Source organism: Epithele typhae (assembly GCF_022376455.1).
Source record: "Epithele typhae strain CBS 203.58 chromosome Unknown BXZ73scaffold_122, whole genome shotgun sequence".
Classification (NCBI taxonomy): Eukaryota; Fungi; Basidiomycota; class Agaricomycetes; order Polyporales; family Epitheliaceae; genus Epithele; species Epithele typhae.
This window is the reverse complement of record NW_025954313.1, coordinates 35550-52138: the sequence shown is the minus strand read 5'-3', so window position 1 is coordinate 52138 and position 16589 is coordinate 35550. Positions and strand designations below refer to the sequence as shown.

At 53.9% G+C, this 16589-nt stretch overlaps 2 protein-coding genes across 2 annotated transcripts; one reads left to right on the top strand and one right to left on the bottom strand.

Moving 5' to 3' along the window:
• Positions 1-1515: 1515 nt before the first annotated feature.
• BXZ73DRAFT_107731 (uncharacterized protein) lies at positions 1516-2899 on the top strand (the record flags this gene model as incomplete). Its single annotated transcript, XM_048016986.1, has 3 exons — positions 1516-1659; positions 1711-2016; positions 2069-2899. 3 exons carry the CDS (start codon positions 1516-1518, stop codon positions 2897-2899), a joined length of 1281 nt encoding a protein of 426 aa, XP_047871624.1.
• Positions 2900-11407: 8508 nt separating this feature from the next.
• Positions 11408-11917, bottom strand: BXZ73DRAFT_107729 (uncharacterized protein; the record flags this gene model as incomplete). Its single annotated transcript, XM_048016985.1, has 3 exons — positions 11408-11516; positions 11753-11835; positions 11888-11917. 3 exons carry the CDS (start codon positions 11915-11917, stop codon positions 11408-11410), a joined length of 222 nt encoding a protein of 73 aa, XP_047871623.1.
• Positions 11918-16589: the final 4672 nt, after the last annotated feature.

The following is a 16589-nucleotide window of genomic DNA, read 5'->3' as shown; positions in this document are numbered from 1 at the left end:
ACAGACTCGCTGGCCCTCTTGCGCACGCGCCCAGAGCTGAGAAGAGGTGTTAGATAGCACGTGGGGCAGGATAAGCGAGCGACGTACCCTCCGTTATCGGCCTTGTGGCGCTTCATTTCGTGAGGAGGGGACGCAGACGCGGAAGGGGGAGGAGCGTCGGGGGTGTCGTGAGAGCTGACAAAGTGAGCATGGTCGTTGGTTTTGGAATGGCGACGTTTGGCAGCCGCGGTGGCGGCGGAGATTGGGGTGCGAATAGTGCCAGTGGACATGGCGATAGGCAAGGACTGTCGGAGAGAATGAGGTAACGATCAAGGGAGGAAGAAAGTCAGAGCGTACTTCTCTTCGGAGACGGGCTTATGTACCGGCGTACCGCACCATCCCATGGTGTATACAGCGCTGCGAGCCCATGGCGGCTGGCCCTCTGAACGGTGAAATTGCGCAATGGGTCTTCCGCGCGGGCTCAATGTGGGTCGCCGTGACGAAGAAAGGTCATGTGCCCACTGGGCCATTCGTTCTGGTGGAATACGAACAGGGTCAGCTCGGACCGCATCTGGGAAAGAAAAAGAGTAAAAATCTCACCTCAACGCCCATCAAGGGCACATCTCTCGTGCGTGCAGCTCTGACGGGTGATGCCTCCGAGATTGAGGCCGATACGAGCCTTCATGTGTTGACTCAGATGACTGGCGGCGTAAGCCTTGTGGCCATGTCTCAGGTCCCCCAGTCACAACTCGTGCAAGAGCCGGAGTGCCGTCGGAAGAGAAACAAGCGTACAAAAAGGGTTAGGACATACTTGGGCATCGTGGAGAGGTCGTGGCACACCATTTCGTCTTGAAAATCCGCGTGGAGAGGGACCACCAAGACAGGGATGATGTTGAACCGGTATCTTGCTGTGTAACCACCTAGATCGATCTCACTGGGCGCCAAGATAGATGATTCTGTACGCACACAGCAAGGGGTGAGGGTGGGGCTTCGTAGGGGGGTCGGATGTCGAGGGACGGAGACGAACCGGTGGAGGGAGAGAGCCAGCTGCCAGAGGCGTGGGGAGTCAAAGCGGCTAGCCGCTTGAGAAGACGCGGTCGGCTGCAATCTACCGTGCCAAACGACACGCGCGCCCTTCTCACCGCCCTCTGCCCTGCTCCTCTCACATTCCCTCCCGCATCTTCAACCCTTTCCTGCCCAAGATGTTTAAATAAGGTGAGATCTGTCGGAAATCGGCTGTGCGTCTTGCTCACCATATACGGCCTAGCTGCGCACGTTACAATGTCCCGCATCAGCACGCAGGCAGATCGTTATCTGCCTGGCGCCTAGCCCATTTCGACCACAAACACACAACCTGAAGCTCTCTCCCTTGGTGTGACGAAAGGGAACACCTGACAGGGGCAGAACAGGCCTCATGATGGCGATAGTGAGTCTCTGTCAGACACTGGTGTGATTTGTCGGGCAGCTGGGACTAGGTATGTACTTCGTCTCGCGATCTCCTCCGCCCCCGACTCAACCCCCTCCCTGGCACGCAAGATGTCGATCATCGAAGACACCGACCCCGCCATCTACCTGTTCACTGAGACAAGACGTGGCCCTGCCGTCGGCCCACCATCCACACCCCCATTGAGCCACGAGTGGCTTACCATTCTGGTCGATGGCGTTGCCGACACACTCGTTGTAAGTACCGGTTTTCGAACACATGAGCTACTCTAACAACTAGCCATGTAGCTCATGCTCCCATACACTCAAGCTGCGCTGGACTCTGTCGACCCTACACGTGCTGAAGCATGGCTCTCAATAGTGGGCGGACCCGAGCTTCGCCGCTGTGGCCTCCGCGACGACCAGAACGGGCTACTTCTCCAGCTGGTTCTCGCGTACTCCGAATTCGCCAAGAACTCCCCCGCCGTCCAACACGTCGACTTCCACCTCTTCCTCGACACTCTATTCATCTTCCTCGAAGACCTTGACCCTCATGACCATGCGGACACAGTCCTGTACTCGATGAGTCTATTCATGCTTGATATCATACCTGAGGTGAGCAAATTCTTCAACTGGTTTGGTAGGATACATATCTGACTACGAACAGGTCATATACCCCGATCCGTTCCTACTAGCCTACGCATGCGCAACACTCGCCACCTTGGAAAACACCGACGTCCTCATGCCCCCGCACCCGGCCACGATCGCGTCTGCGCCCACGCCCGCAGCTGCGGCCGACCTCACGCCCGTTCTCGCGTCCACGTCTGCAACCACGCCCGCCCTCCCGCCCATGCCCGCCCTCACACCCACGCCCGCCCTCACGCCCACGCCCGCAGCCGCGGCCGATCTCACGCCTGTTCTCGCGGGCACGTCTGCAACCACGCCCGCCCTCGCGCCCGCCCTCGCGCCCGCCCTCGCGCCCGCCCTCGCGCCCGCCCTCGCGCCCGCCGCTCTCGTGCCCGCTCTTACACCCGCCCTCGCGCCTACGCCCGTCGCCGTCCCCACGCGCGCGGCCGCCCTCACACGCACGGCCGCCCTCATGCGCGCGGCCGTGCCTGCCCTTGTGCCCACGCCCACCCTCACGTCCATGCGGCCCAACAGCGCGCTCGACCTCACGCCCGTCCTCACGTCCGCCCTCACGCCCACGCCCAACAGCGCACCCGACCTCACGCACGCCCTCGCGCCTACGTCCGCAGCCACCCCTGCAGCCACGGCCGTGCCCGCACCCGGCATCTCGCCGGCGTCTCTCCTCGCACCCAGCTGCACGGTCCGCACGCGTTTCAACGACGCGATGGAAGCTGCATATCGCGCAGGCGAGCCAGTCTCTCCGATCGCGGTGATGAGAGAGGTCGATGTGGGCGAGGAGTCCGACGGGTCCCTGCCGTCACTGCAGACACCATCGGACTCCGACGACGAGTCTGATGATGATGCTTGGTGAGCGGACTGCTACCTATTTTTGTTTCTTAAGTTGTAGATACAATGTACATGAGTGGTACAAATCCAATCAAATACTGTTTATGTGTCTCTAGTGTGTCATATTGAGTGGGTGATCCGCGGGTTGAACCGCAGTTCACCGTTTTCGGGCCCCCTCTGATCCGGAGCCGGTGTGAGCCGGACCCGGAAAGAGCTGGACTCGTGCGGGTCATGATCCCCGGCTCACGGCTCCGGATATTCGGCTCACGATCCGCGAAGTGAGCCGGACCCGCGAACAGCCTTACGGCATTCCGGTAACGAGGCACACGGAGGACAATGTGTCCATTTACACCTACCGATACAAAGGTTTACGATGTACATTCCTATCCCGTAATCTGACTTACTTCTTCTCCAGCTTCCAAGGTCTGGTCCGGGACAAGGCCATACGAGGTGTGGTTTCTATCAGGCCTAGTCAGCGAACACAAATATTAAGCCGATTACATCATACCGTCGGTGCACGTCGCCTCTTGTGCCATTATGAGCTCTTCGCACTCAAACATGTTGTTCTGTTCGACGAATCCGCGGATCCGAACCATTTGACCAAACTTCGGCCGTGGAAAGACCAATGACTAGACGAATATTATCAGTGCACATACAGCTTTGGGGTGTCAGCATTATATACCACATCATATGGGTCTAAGTCGACCTCTACCGATCCACAGCCGTTCACTGGGCACTCCAAGTATATTCTTGGGGCAATGTCGGATATCTGTGTTTCAAGTGGTCAGCGGTGATCATCTTGGTGAGGAAAGCAACAGTGACCTCTACTACGCGGGACACAATTTCCACGTAGTATACACTGGTTTTGATCTTCAGGAAACACATGGTAGTGGGGGGATTGGTGATATAGCAGTGGGACCCCTTGTTCGTTGATAAGGGCCATATTGGCGCTCGGTATTGAAGGTTCGGTATTAGCTCCGCCTTCTGAATGCCGACAATCGGCTCCGTCGTCACTCTTCGGTGTTGATTTACTTATGTAATTGCATTCCCATACGAGCTTGTACGAGCTCCGGCAGTGTTTGCATCGCCGCAGGGTAACCACCGCACGTATGGCCGTAAAACAAGTCGGTATGTGCTCAGAACGTCTGTGGCTACGTACTACATGCATTACCGCAATTCCGGTGCGTGCCGGCTGAGGTAGCTTGTACGACCGTCTCGGACGGGGTACATGCTCGTACGAGCTCCGGCAGTGTGCGCATCGCCGCGGGGTAACCACGGCGCGCACGGCCGCAATACAAGTCGGTATGTGCTCAGGACGGCCATGGCTACGTACTAAATGCATTACAACAATTCTGGTGTGTGTCTGAGGGAGCTCGTACGACCGTCCCGGACGGGATACAGGCTCGTACGACTACCGAGGTTGTTTCTACCGTTGCGGGACAAACACCGCACATATGGTGACACAAGCAGCTGTTAAGTGCCGCGGAGGTCTGCGGCAATGTATTCCATGCGTTGATGGAGATGAATTGCGTGCCGGCCTGAGGGCCCCGAGTATGGGCCAGGATCTTGAGTCTGAGGAAGGATGGCCTCGGTAATGCCGGTGTAGGGTAGCACAGTGCTATTCGCATTGTTTGTGGTACGAATTACTACTTCTTTACATGTAGGGAAGCCATGCAAAGGCCCTATGCAGGAACCAAAGGTATCCTCCAAAATACCTCGTACGACCGTTACGGACGGTTACACTACCGAAGCCCGTACGAGCTCGTATGGCCGTTACCGACGGCAACGCGGGCACCTCGTATGGGCGTTACCGACGGGCTAAAGCACTGCCACCGAGTGGGTAGGTGGTCCATGCGCTGAGACAGCACCATGTGCTTCTGAGATGTAGAGAACTAACGAGTAAGAAAGAGAAGTAAGTTGGATACAAAGACGAGATAGGGTCAAAGGCCGTGCCGCAACGGGGAGATCAGAGATCAGGGAATGCGTAGCGCTGGCCGAGCCGGTCACGCTACACGGTGTCGAGCGCGACCGGGCCGGCCGCACCTCGGGCAATGGCCCTAAAGCCCCGCTGCAAAACATAAGTAAAATTCAAGTGCAATCTTTCAAATTATGCGGAGGTAAAGGCAAGTGGCATCCAGGTGAAAGGGAGCCATCACTGTCCGCGAGCAGCAGTACTTCGACGTCATTAATTTGCTCAATTACGATGTCATCCTGGGCACGCCGTTTATGTTCCAACACAGCATGTCCCTTGGGCTCAATCCCACCACAGTGATAGTAGGTTCGGACGACGCTCAGCCTATTGAGGGCAAGAACGTCCGGGTCCTGGCCTTGCGCGCCATGGATATCCTTGAAGAGGACCTCGAGGCCACCCGCACGGAGCTGCGCGAGTACGCGGCTGATATTTGCGCGGAAGCGAGCGATACGCCGCTCCCACCGTTGCACGAAATCAACCACACCATCCCACTGAAGGACCCCTCCAAGGTCCACCCCTGGCGGCCGGCACGGTGCCCAGATGCTCATCGCGCGAGCTGGATTGAGAAGCGAGATGCTTACCTCAAGTTGGGACGTTGGCGCATGACCAACGCGCGCAACACGTCCCCGATGATTCTACTCACGAAGCCGGGCACAGGCGTGAAAGGCGTGCTGCCACGTCTGCGCGTGGTCTGCGATCTGCGCGAGTGCAACGCGAACACGCACAAACAGTCCTCTCCCTTACCGGACATGGAAGGGATCCTCCGCGACGTCTCGCGCGCACCCTACCGGTCGCTCATCGACGGCAAGGACACGTACGAGCAGATCCCATTGAGCCTGATCACGTCAAACGCACGGCTATGACCACCCCGGATGGGAACATGGTCAGCCTAGTGCTTCAGCAGGGCGACTGCAACGCTGTAGCCACTTACCAGGCTCTCATGAATCACATCTTTGGCCAATACATAGGCCGCTTCATGGCTGTCTATCTAGATGACGTCGTCATTTGGTTGTTTACACTCACGGACCATATCACACACTGAGCCGCCTCAGTACAGGTTATGCATAAATCCCTGTTAGAGCGCCCCGGGTTTATGCATACCGTACCTTATGCATACACAAATATATGCATAAACATTGAAGTATGCATACAGCTGTAAGAGCGTCAATGTCCGTAAACAAAAGGACAGCCGCGCACCTGTGGTCACCACGGCTGTATTACAATGCCCCAGGTACATGGGAATAAGCTTTTGCTATTCCTGAGGGCGTTGTTATTGTAATAAACGTGGTGAGGTCTTTAACAATAACAACGCAAGGGGGTCTTGTAATAACTGGTGCTGAGGCTGTTAAAAGCAACGTGGGGTTGTTAAAACTGGCGTGGGGTTGTTAAAACTGGCGTAGGGTTGTTAAAACTGACGTGGGGCTGTAAAAAAGGGTGCAGGGTTGTTAAAACCGACGTAGGGCTGTCAAAAAGGGTGCTGGGTTGTTAAAACCGACGTGGGGCTGTTAAAACCGATGTGGGGTTGTTAAAATCGACGTGGGGCTGTTAAAACCGACGTAGGGCTGTCAAAAAGGGTGCTGGGTTGTTAAAACCGACGTGGGGCTGTTAAAACCAACGTGGGGCTGTTAAAATCGACGTGGGGCTGTCAAAAAAGATGCTGGGTTGTTAAAATCGACGTGGGGCTGTAAAAAAGGGTGCAGGGCTGTTAAAACTGACGTAGGGTTGTTAAAACTGACGTGGGGTTGTTAAAATCGACGTGGGGCTGTAAAAAAAGGATGCAGGGCTGTTAAAACCAACGTGGGGGTATTACAAAACGTGCCAGCTTGTTAAAAGTGACGTGGAGATATTACAGAATGTGCCAGCCTGTAATAACTGACGTAGAAGTATTACAGAACATGCTAGGCTGTAATAACTAACACCAGGGTCCCACTGGGACCTACCTAGCTATAAATAGCCTGGTTCAGGTACTGCTACATATGGGCATTCTGGCAGGTATAGTGGGCTGGAATTGGGGATAAATGGTTAGCTAGAGATGAGTATGGCTAAAAGGATACGTTTGGGCTGGTATAAGCAGCTGGAATGGGGAGCAGTAGCTAGTATTTACCAGTAAATGGGCAGCCTGGGGTGCAGCACAGGGTGGGGAAATCGTCAGGCACTAGTTATTTATCAAAAGAGGCATCTAATAGCTTTCTAACAAATCCAAGATCATGTTGATTGGAGCAGTATTGGTGGAGATACAGATGTACCCCCGTTTTGGCCGATAGGAGCATCTGCTAGAATCAGAACTGGTGGATGGAATCCCCTGGTTCTTGTTGTATACCGTGTGGATTGCCTTCCAATGAGTGGGGTCGAAATCCGATCGGAGAAAACCCCCTTCATTACGGAATAGATTGCTGATTACGCTTCAGCCACAGCGCTTTTGATCTCTCAATAGCCACTTCCCATATGCTCCGATAAGTGTTCTTTTTTTTGCAGTCTTTTCCTCTACTCTACGGAAAAGTGTTCTAGGTGTCATTTTAACAAGAACAGCCCTCTGTACCTTCCTGTGCAGCTGTGCACACTTGCAGACCTTTGCCTCACCCATCCATAACCGCTCCATTTATCAATCTGGTTCTTGTTGTATTGTTTGACCATTGTGGTATACTTTATGTTCCTAGTATAAAAACATTATCGGTCTTTGTTTAGGCTATATCCATCCTTATCTCTCCTCCATGCATTGCCCCCATCAGCACATGAATCCATCTCCGATCAATGTACACTACGTAGATCTGATAAGAGCTTGAACACACCTATCCAACGCAGGTACAATCACGAAGATCGGTGAAGAACTCAGGAAGTAACAGTGTCTACAGCTGAAACAGGGCTCATTTTGCTCTACAGCCATGCCCCTCACTCTACACAAATGTGAAATAGGGCACACACACACATATACCCATGGCAATAACACATGGAACATGTTTCAGGATGATATTGAATATGACTTAGCACCTCTGCCACATGTGGGGGCAAGTGTACCATTCCTTGCAGGGTTGAGTGGGTGTTATGTGAAGAGGTTTCATCCCACACTTTGTAGCCCAGTGGTGCATTCTGGGCTCCAATGGAACATCTTCACCAATTCTGGGCCGATTCACATGGTTCTTTCTGCATCTTGTAGCTGTGTTCGAGGCGAGTTCTGATCGACTTCACAAGAGACTATCAGAGTATCACATATAATTGGATCAGGGGAGCAAGTGGGGGGACAGATAGGGGCATTACACTATCAAACATGTTCTGATAAGTATGATCCTTACATATCTTAGGGCCCTTGAGCAGTGCCAATTCGACACAGAAGACACCATGGTGATATAATGGGTAGTTATGGAGGGGTGAGGCAAAGGTCTGCAAGTGTGCACAGCTGCACAGGAAGGTACAGAGGGCTGTTCTTGTTAAAATGACACCTAGAACACTTTTCCGTAGAGTAGAGGAAAAGACTGCAAAAAAAAGAACACTTATCGGAGCATATGGGAAGTGGCTATTGAGAGATCAAAAGCGCTGTGGCTGAAGCGTAATCAGCAATCTATTCCGTAATGAAGGGGGTTTTCTCCGATCGGATTTCGACCCCACTCATTGGAAGGCAATCCACACGGTATACAACAAGAACCAGGGGATTCCATCCACCAGTTCTGATTCTAGCAGATGCTCCTATCGGCCAAAACGGGGGTACATCTGTATCTCCACCAATACTGCTCCAATCAACATGATCTTGGATTTGTTAGAAAGCTATTAGATGCCTCTTTTGATAAATAACTAGTGCCTGACGATTTCCCCACCCTGTGCTGCACCCCAGGCTGCCCATTTACTGGTAAATACTAGCTACTGCTCCCCATTCCAGCTGCTTATACCAGCCCAAACGTATCCTTTTAGCCATACTCATCTCTAGCTAACCATTTATCCCCAATTCCAGCCCACTATACCTGCCAGAATGCCCATCTGTAGCAGTACCTGAACCAGGCTATTTATAGCTAGGTAGGTCCCAGTGGGACCCTGGTGTTAGTTATTACAGCCTAGCATGTTCTGTAATACTTCTACGTCAGTTATTACAGGCTGGCACATTCTGTAATATCTCCACGTCACTTTTAACAAGCTGGCACGTTTTGTAATACCCCCACGTTGGTTTTAACAGCCCTGCATCCTTTTTTTACAGCCCCACGTCGATTTTAACAACCCTACGTCAGTTTTAACAGCCCTGCACCCTTTTTTACAGCCCCACGTCGATTTTAACAACCCAGCATCTTTTTTGACAGCCCCACGTCGATTTTAACAGCCCCACGTTGGTTTTAACAGCCCCATGTCGGTTTTAACAGCCCCACGTCGGTTTTAACAACCCAGCACCCTTTTTGACAGCCCTACGTCAGTTTTAACAGCCCCACGTCGATTTTAACAACCCTGCACCCTTTTTAACAACCCCACGTCGATTTTAACAGCCCTGCATCCTTTTTTTACAGCCCCACGTCGATTTTAACAGCCCCACGTTGGTTTTAACAGCCCCATGTCGGTTTTAACAGCCCCACGTCGGTTTTAACAACCCAGCACCCTTTTTGACAGCCCTACGTCAGTTTTAACAGCCCCACGTCGATTTTAACAACCCTGCACCCTTTTTAACAACCCCACGTCGATTTTAACAGCCCTGCATCCTTTTTTTACAGCCCCACGTCGATTTTAACAGCCCCACGTTGGTTTTAACAGCCCCATGTCGGTTTTAACAGCCCCACGTCGGTTTTAACAACCCAGCACCCTTTTTGACAGCCCTACGTCAGTTTTAACAGCCCCACGTCGATTTTAACAACCCTGCACCCTTTTTAACAACCCCACGTCGATTTTAACAGCCCTGCATCCTTTTTTTACAGCCCCACGTCGATTTTAACAGCCCCACGTTGGTTTTAACAGCCCCATGTCGGTTTTAACAGCCCCACGTCGGTTTTAACAACCCAGCACCCTTTTTGACAGCCCTGCACCCTTTTTTACAGCCCCACGTCGATTTTAACAACCCTGCACCCTTTTTTACAGCCCCACGCCAGTTTTAACAACCCCACGTTGCTTTTAACAGCCTTAGCACCAGTTATTACAAGACCCCCTTGCGTTGTTATTGTTAAAGACCTCACCACGTTTATTACAATAACAACGCCCTCAGGAATAGCAAAAGCTTATTCCCATGTACCTGGGGCATTGTAATACAGCCGTGGTGACCACAGGTGAGCCGCGTGAATCGAACCTGCAGCCTCTTGACAATGTACATACACGACACAACAGACCACTACACCAATGTTCCATGTTGTTTGTGTGTTACTTACAGTATATATACTCTCTTCAATACTGACATAAACACAAGGCTTTTGTTGAACTCGTCGTTCATCAGAGTCCGGTCATACTTCTCAACACTGCTTGCATACTCGCCCTCTCCTCAGGATGCCTACCTATGTCCAAGATTGTGTTTATCCATACAATGTGTCCAAATAGACGATGCTAAGCTGGGTTTATACATACACCCATTTTACGCATACACCCCGTTTATGCATACACCCCGTTTATGCATACACCCCGTTTATGCATACAGCCTGATTATGCATGCGGCCCGATTATGCATGCGGCCCGATTATGCATGCGGCGTGATTATGCATACGGCACATTTATGCATACGCCCCGTTTATGCATAAACGGTGTGTATGCATAAACACTTCATATAGGTAAACACAGCGTATATCGGTGGGGCAAGACGACAGTGATGTACCATCAACTCCAGGTCCGAGTCCATGGGGGTGAAGGCGAGATAGCGGGCTGGTGTAAGCGTAGAAATGAGGAATCCGGGGTGAAGCAAGATTTGCGGGGAAAGCGAACGCAAAGAGAGTTGGATCACGGGAACGTGAGGTGTGCGAGGAGGTCAGAATAGACGAGACCAAGGAGGATGACGAGCGTGAGTGCGAGATTGAGGGCGAAGGCGACACTGAGGGCGAAGGGAAACGCGCAGTGTGTCTAGACCGACGCGTCGCGTAGGGCTGCCGTATTGATCCTAGGGTGAACACGGGCGGATCCCGATGGGTGCGTGTGAGGTGGGACAGACAACGTGCGCAGAAAACATGCTTGAGGACGACATGGATGGGAGCTGGGTGGAGGTGCATGGCCACTAGCGTGGTCGGGTGGTCGAGGGATGATGAGTGGACGTGAGTTGTAGAGAATGGAGCAACGCGACGCTGCGAGGACGCAGGGGATGAGAGAGAGCTCTGGTGTCGGTGCCTGGTGGACACGTCGACAGTCATGGGTGTGAGGATGAGGCCAGACGGGGTGAGTACATACCTCACACTTGCTGGGCAGGCTGGGATGGCAGAGTGAGGCGGAAGGGCCAGGGACCGCGCAGAGGTATTCCTCGGGCACAGCCACCCCTGCAGTGCCTGGATTACGTGCGGGTCGATCAAATCCCGCTTTTCTCGGAGACACGTCTCATGGCCCTCCTGCGCGTACTTGCAAGAACACGAATAGTATGAAGCATTCAACGAAACAAACCATTACTACGCCCTCTACAGCCCACTACAAAGGGTGCACCCAGTTGCGAGTGCAGATTCGGTTCCACTTCTGGAGGTTGAACCCGCCTTGGATGTTGTCCAGGCCAAGCGCCTCGATGAGTTTGCGACCCAACCTATGCGGTACGGTAAGTAACAGGTGCATAGATACGAGAGGAGAAGCACTCATGCGGCCACTACGTCCAATCAGAACTTCTTCCCATTACCCAGCTGTTTCTTGCCCAACTTTCCTTTCCCCCCTGCCACCCTGCCATGTTTCTGCAATGCTCCGTCAGCTCGCCAGGCTCACGTGCATAATAGAATGCGACTTACCAGGTGCCAGCCCCAACTCACAGTCATCCGATGTAAGAACCTACAGCAGTCATGGGGGAACGTAAGGCTCCCGCCATTGTTCTTCTTCATCTTGATGTGACCTCCAAGGCCATTCTGGATGGCCTGAAGCGCACAAGTTAGCGCATTGTTGTGGCAATGAAGCCGGAATACGCACCTCACATACTAGTGCGACCTCCATATCCATGTACGGACCACGCATCATCTCACGTTCCCACGATCCAACTCTCTTTGCTTTCGCTTTCCCCACAAATCTTGCTTCACCCCGGATTCCTCATTTCTACGCTTACACCAGCCCGCTATCTCGCCTTCACCCCCATGGACTCGGACCTGGAGTTGATGGTACATCACTGTCGTCTTGCCCCACCGATATACGCTGTGTTTACCTATATGAAGTGTTTATGCATACACACCGTTTATGCATAAACGGGGCGTATGCATAAATGTGCCGTATGCATAATCACGCCGCATGCATAATCACACCGCATGCATAATCAGGCTGTATGCATAAACCAGCCGTATGCATAAATCGGCCGTATGCATAAACAGGGCATATGCATAAACTTACTTGTGGCTGCCCGGAAGCCTCAATAGGTGTTCACTTCCCCGGAGCGTACCCTGGTTCCTAGAGCACGGTGGCTTGCGCAGGTCATCAGCACGCGGTTGACACTGAAGACAACCGGCACGTCCACATCGTCCGCAACGAGCGAAACGACCTCCTCTGGCGAGAGTGCGACGACCAACCGTGTCCCCATATCCGTACCCCTGTCACCTACACGACCCGCAGGGCTAGATTCGACGAGACGCACACTTCTATCCCACCCCTAGTTATGGATGCCCAGCAGTTTCAGGCCCTCATGCAGGCCCTCACCACGCACCAGCAGCAGTTGGTTGCTGGACAGGCCAACCTTACCCAGGCGGTGACAGATCTGGCAACTGCGTTCCAGAACCTGTCCACCACCCTCCCCCAAGCTATGACTAATGCGACGGTGGCTTCGAACGTCAACACCCAAGCCACGAAGGATGCGACAAAGGTCGCGAACAAGCCCCAGCCGTACAACGGCAAAACCAGTTCGGATGCACGCCGCTTCGTAGCGTCCTTCCAAGTCTACGCGATGCAGATGGGCGGCCATCTGAACACTGCCAATGCCACGGGTGGCTTCGATCGCGATGACGCGAAGTGGATCAAGTCGGCTCTCACTCTTCTCACCAATGACGCTGCGATCTGGGCCACCCCCTACCTGGAAATGATCGGTAACGGGCTGGCGGTGTTCAACAACGACTGGACGACCTTCAGAGCGGCGTTCAAAATGCGATTCGAGACGGCCGATGAGGCAGTCGACGCGAAGGCAGCCCTGCAGGCCCTGCACCAGCGTAGCCTCTCTGTCGTCGAGTACTACACACGGTTCAATGAGCTCGTAAACAGGACCGGCTATAGCCAGACCAACCTCCATGACCGGTTCTACGAGCACCTCTCCTCGGAGATCAAAGACGAGTTGGTGCATACTGCTCGCAACACTTCTGCGCTCCCCGACCTCGTTCAGGTCGCTATGGACCTCGACATGCGCATTCGCACATGCAAGGCTGAGCGTGCGCGAACAGGGCAAGTCTGTTGCGACTCCGTCCGTTGTAGGGCCCTGCCCTATGTTTTCGCGTTTGGAGCTAGATTAGGGTTTGATTAGTCAGCCATGTACTTAGCACAGCGGCCGCCTCTGGGCCTTCCCTCAGATTTGACCACCACCTTCACCCTTCATAGCTCATTTCTCCGTGTGTTTGCCACCTTTTCTTGTGTTCTGCTCGCTCTGCTCGACGTCTAGAGTCACCTAGACCGTCTGTTCTGTCGCCTTCGGCTCCAGAGCCTGAGCCCAGCACCCTTGACCCACCTGCACTCCTGGGTTTGTCCTGTGGATTCTCCACTTTTGGGCACCTGCCTGGGCATGACCTCACACCGTCCCTCGTACTGCCACTGGGCAGTTCGCATCTGTGGCAACTCCCTCGACCATGTGCACCTCCCGCGACCCCGACGCAATGGACATTGATGCTGTCAAGCTGAGCGAGTTCAGGCGGTCGATGAACAGCAGGTGCTGGGGCTGTGGTGCGACCGACCACCAGAAGAAGGATGGCAACCACTCGAATGAGACTTGTCGCTGGTGCGGAGGCCGTGGCCATCGCGAGAGCGTTTGCCAGAGCAAGGCACTGGGCAAGCCGCGCCTGAGCGGTCAGCAGCGCGTTGCAGCTACCACCGAGGACAGCCCGGTCGTGTTGACCTCAATGGCGAACTCCAACGTGCAGGGGATCAACGCAATCCTCGAGCAGATGCAGCAGATGACGGAGCAGCAGAAGATCCTCCGTGGCGAGCTCGAACTGCTCCAGAAGTCTTTTCCGAACAGGCCCGCTTAAGAGCTGCGGCAGCGGCGCCCCCACCAAAGGTCTCTTCTTCTTCATTCCCTGAGTCTATCCCTAGCGCGTACGATACAGTAGATAGTTGTACAATACCTGAAGCAAATCGATCTGGTTCGCACTTTCGCACTAGCGTGATAGTAAAAGGAAACAATAAGAGTGTTAAGACCGCAGCAATGATTGACTCTGGTGCGACTTCGCTTTTTGTTAGTAAAAGGTTCATAGATAGGCATGGTATTTCGGTGCACCCGTTGTTCAAGGAGATCACAGTGCACAATATCGACGGTACAAAGAACAAAGCAGGCAGTATTACGCATTTCACAAGGCTTACGTTAGGTATGGGTACATATAGCGAGCGTCTCGATTTCTTAGTTACAGATCTGGGACCAGAGGACATGATTCTTGGCTTGCCTTGGTTACGTACGGTGAATCCGGAGATAGACTGGGAGAAGGGAGAGATGCGGATTGAGACGGACGAGGAGGAGGAGGAACGGCCTGCGTTCGAGCGTATCAACGCGAACCAGGCACAGCGATGGAAGTGGCAGAAGGCCGGAGTGTTGGAGGATGTGAGAGAGGAGGTGTGGTGTGCGGCGGGCTACACCTATTCGATGCAGCTGGCAGAGGCTGCCAACAAGGGGAAACCTCAGAAGACGTTTGAGGAGATGGTCCCGGAGGAGTATCGACGCCACGCTAAGGTGTTCTCCGAGGTCGAATCAGAGCGTCTCCCTGAGTCGAAACCTTACGACCATGCGATCGACCTCAAGCCTGATGCGCCTGAGTCGATCCGCTCCAAGGTTTTCCCCATGCCTCTGAACGAGCAGGAGGAGCTTGATCGGTTCCTGGAGGACAACATGCGCAAGGGATACATCACACCTTCTAAGTCCCCCATGGCATCTCCAGTCTTCTTTGTCAAGAAGAAGGACGGGAAGCTCCGGTTAGTACAGGACTACCGGAAGCTGAACAACGTCACTGTCAAGAATCGCTATCCGCTTCCTCTCGCCTCAGACATTGTGAACTGGCTGCGAGAAGCGAAGTACTTCACCAAGTTCGACGTACGCTGGGGGTACCACAACATCCGGATCAAGGAGGGTGACGAATGGAAGGCTGCCTTCGTCACTAACCGAGGGTTGTTCGAACCCAAGGTTATGTTCTTCGGGCTCACCAATTCGCCGGCCACCTTCCAAGCGCTGATGAATTCGATCTTCGCAGAGCTCATCGCGCAGGGCAAGGTAGCGGTGTACCTGGACGACATCCTCATCTTCACAGACACCCTAGAGGAGCACCGTTGACTGGTTCACGAAGTACTTCAGCGGTTGGAGGAGCACGACCTCTACCTGCGCCCTGAGAAGTGCGAGTTTGAGCGGGAGGAGGTGGAGTACCTGGGGCTGGTGATCCGTCAGGGCTCGGTCAGCATGGACCCGGTGAAGGTCAAAGCCGTGCGCGACTGGCCAGATCCTCGTAACCTGCGAGATCTGCGCGGTTTCCTTGGATTTGCCAACTTCTATCGTCGCTTCATCAAGGACTTTGCTAGGCTGGCTCGTCCCTTGAACGACTTGACGAAGAAGGACGTCGTGTGGACATGGGAGTTCGCGCAGCGTCAGGCATTCCGCGCGCTCAAGGACGCCTTCATCAGCGAACCGGTTCTCGCTACATGGGCACCAGATCGACCCACCAGACTCGAGGTGGACGCTTCTGGATTCGCAACAGGTGGTGTTCTGCTCCAGAAGCTCCCTGACGGCCTATGGCACCCGATAGCGTTCCGCTCAGAGTCCATGTTGGATGCAGAGCGCAACTATGAGATCTACGACTGAGAGCTCTTGGGGATCATCCAAGCACTGGAGGACTGGCGCCACTATCTTGAGGGCCTTCCTGATCCATTCGAGATCATCACGGATCATTGGAACCTCGAGTACTGGCGTACTGCTCAGCACCTCTCACGGCGGCAAGCGCGATGGTCAATCTGGTTGGCACGCTTCGACTTCATCCTCACTCACAAGCCTGGGAAGACAAACACACAGGCAGATCCTCTCTTGCGTCTCCCCTAAGGCTGCATGTGGATCGATCCACGGATGATCCGGAGTCTTATCCATGGATCAAGGCTGCTCTGGGGGCTTGATCTGGATCCGCACAGATCAGATCCTCTGGAAGACCCGGAGCCGTGGGAGCCGGACCTGCAGCTCACGGATCCACCCGTGGATAGAGTCGTGAACTGTGCGGATCCACAGGATCACTGCAGATCCGCATATGTAGGGTAATAACAATTCACTCATTTCATTAACACATGTATTATGCTGTGCACATTCGGTAGCTACAGATATACAAGGACAACATAAGATGAGGCGGGCGATGTGGAGGTGAGACGGGGGTGACGCGGGCGAGCTTCTGTGGGCGCGAGGCGCGAGACGTGGGGGAAACGGGGCAGGCGGGCAGGCGGGGGACGCGGGGGACGCGGGTGAGGG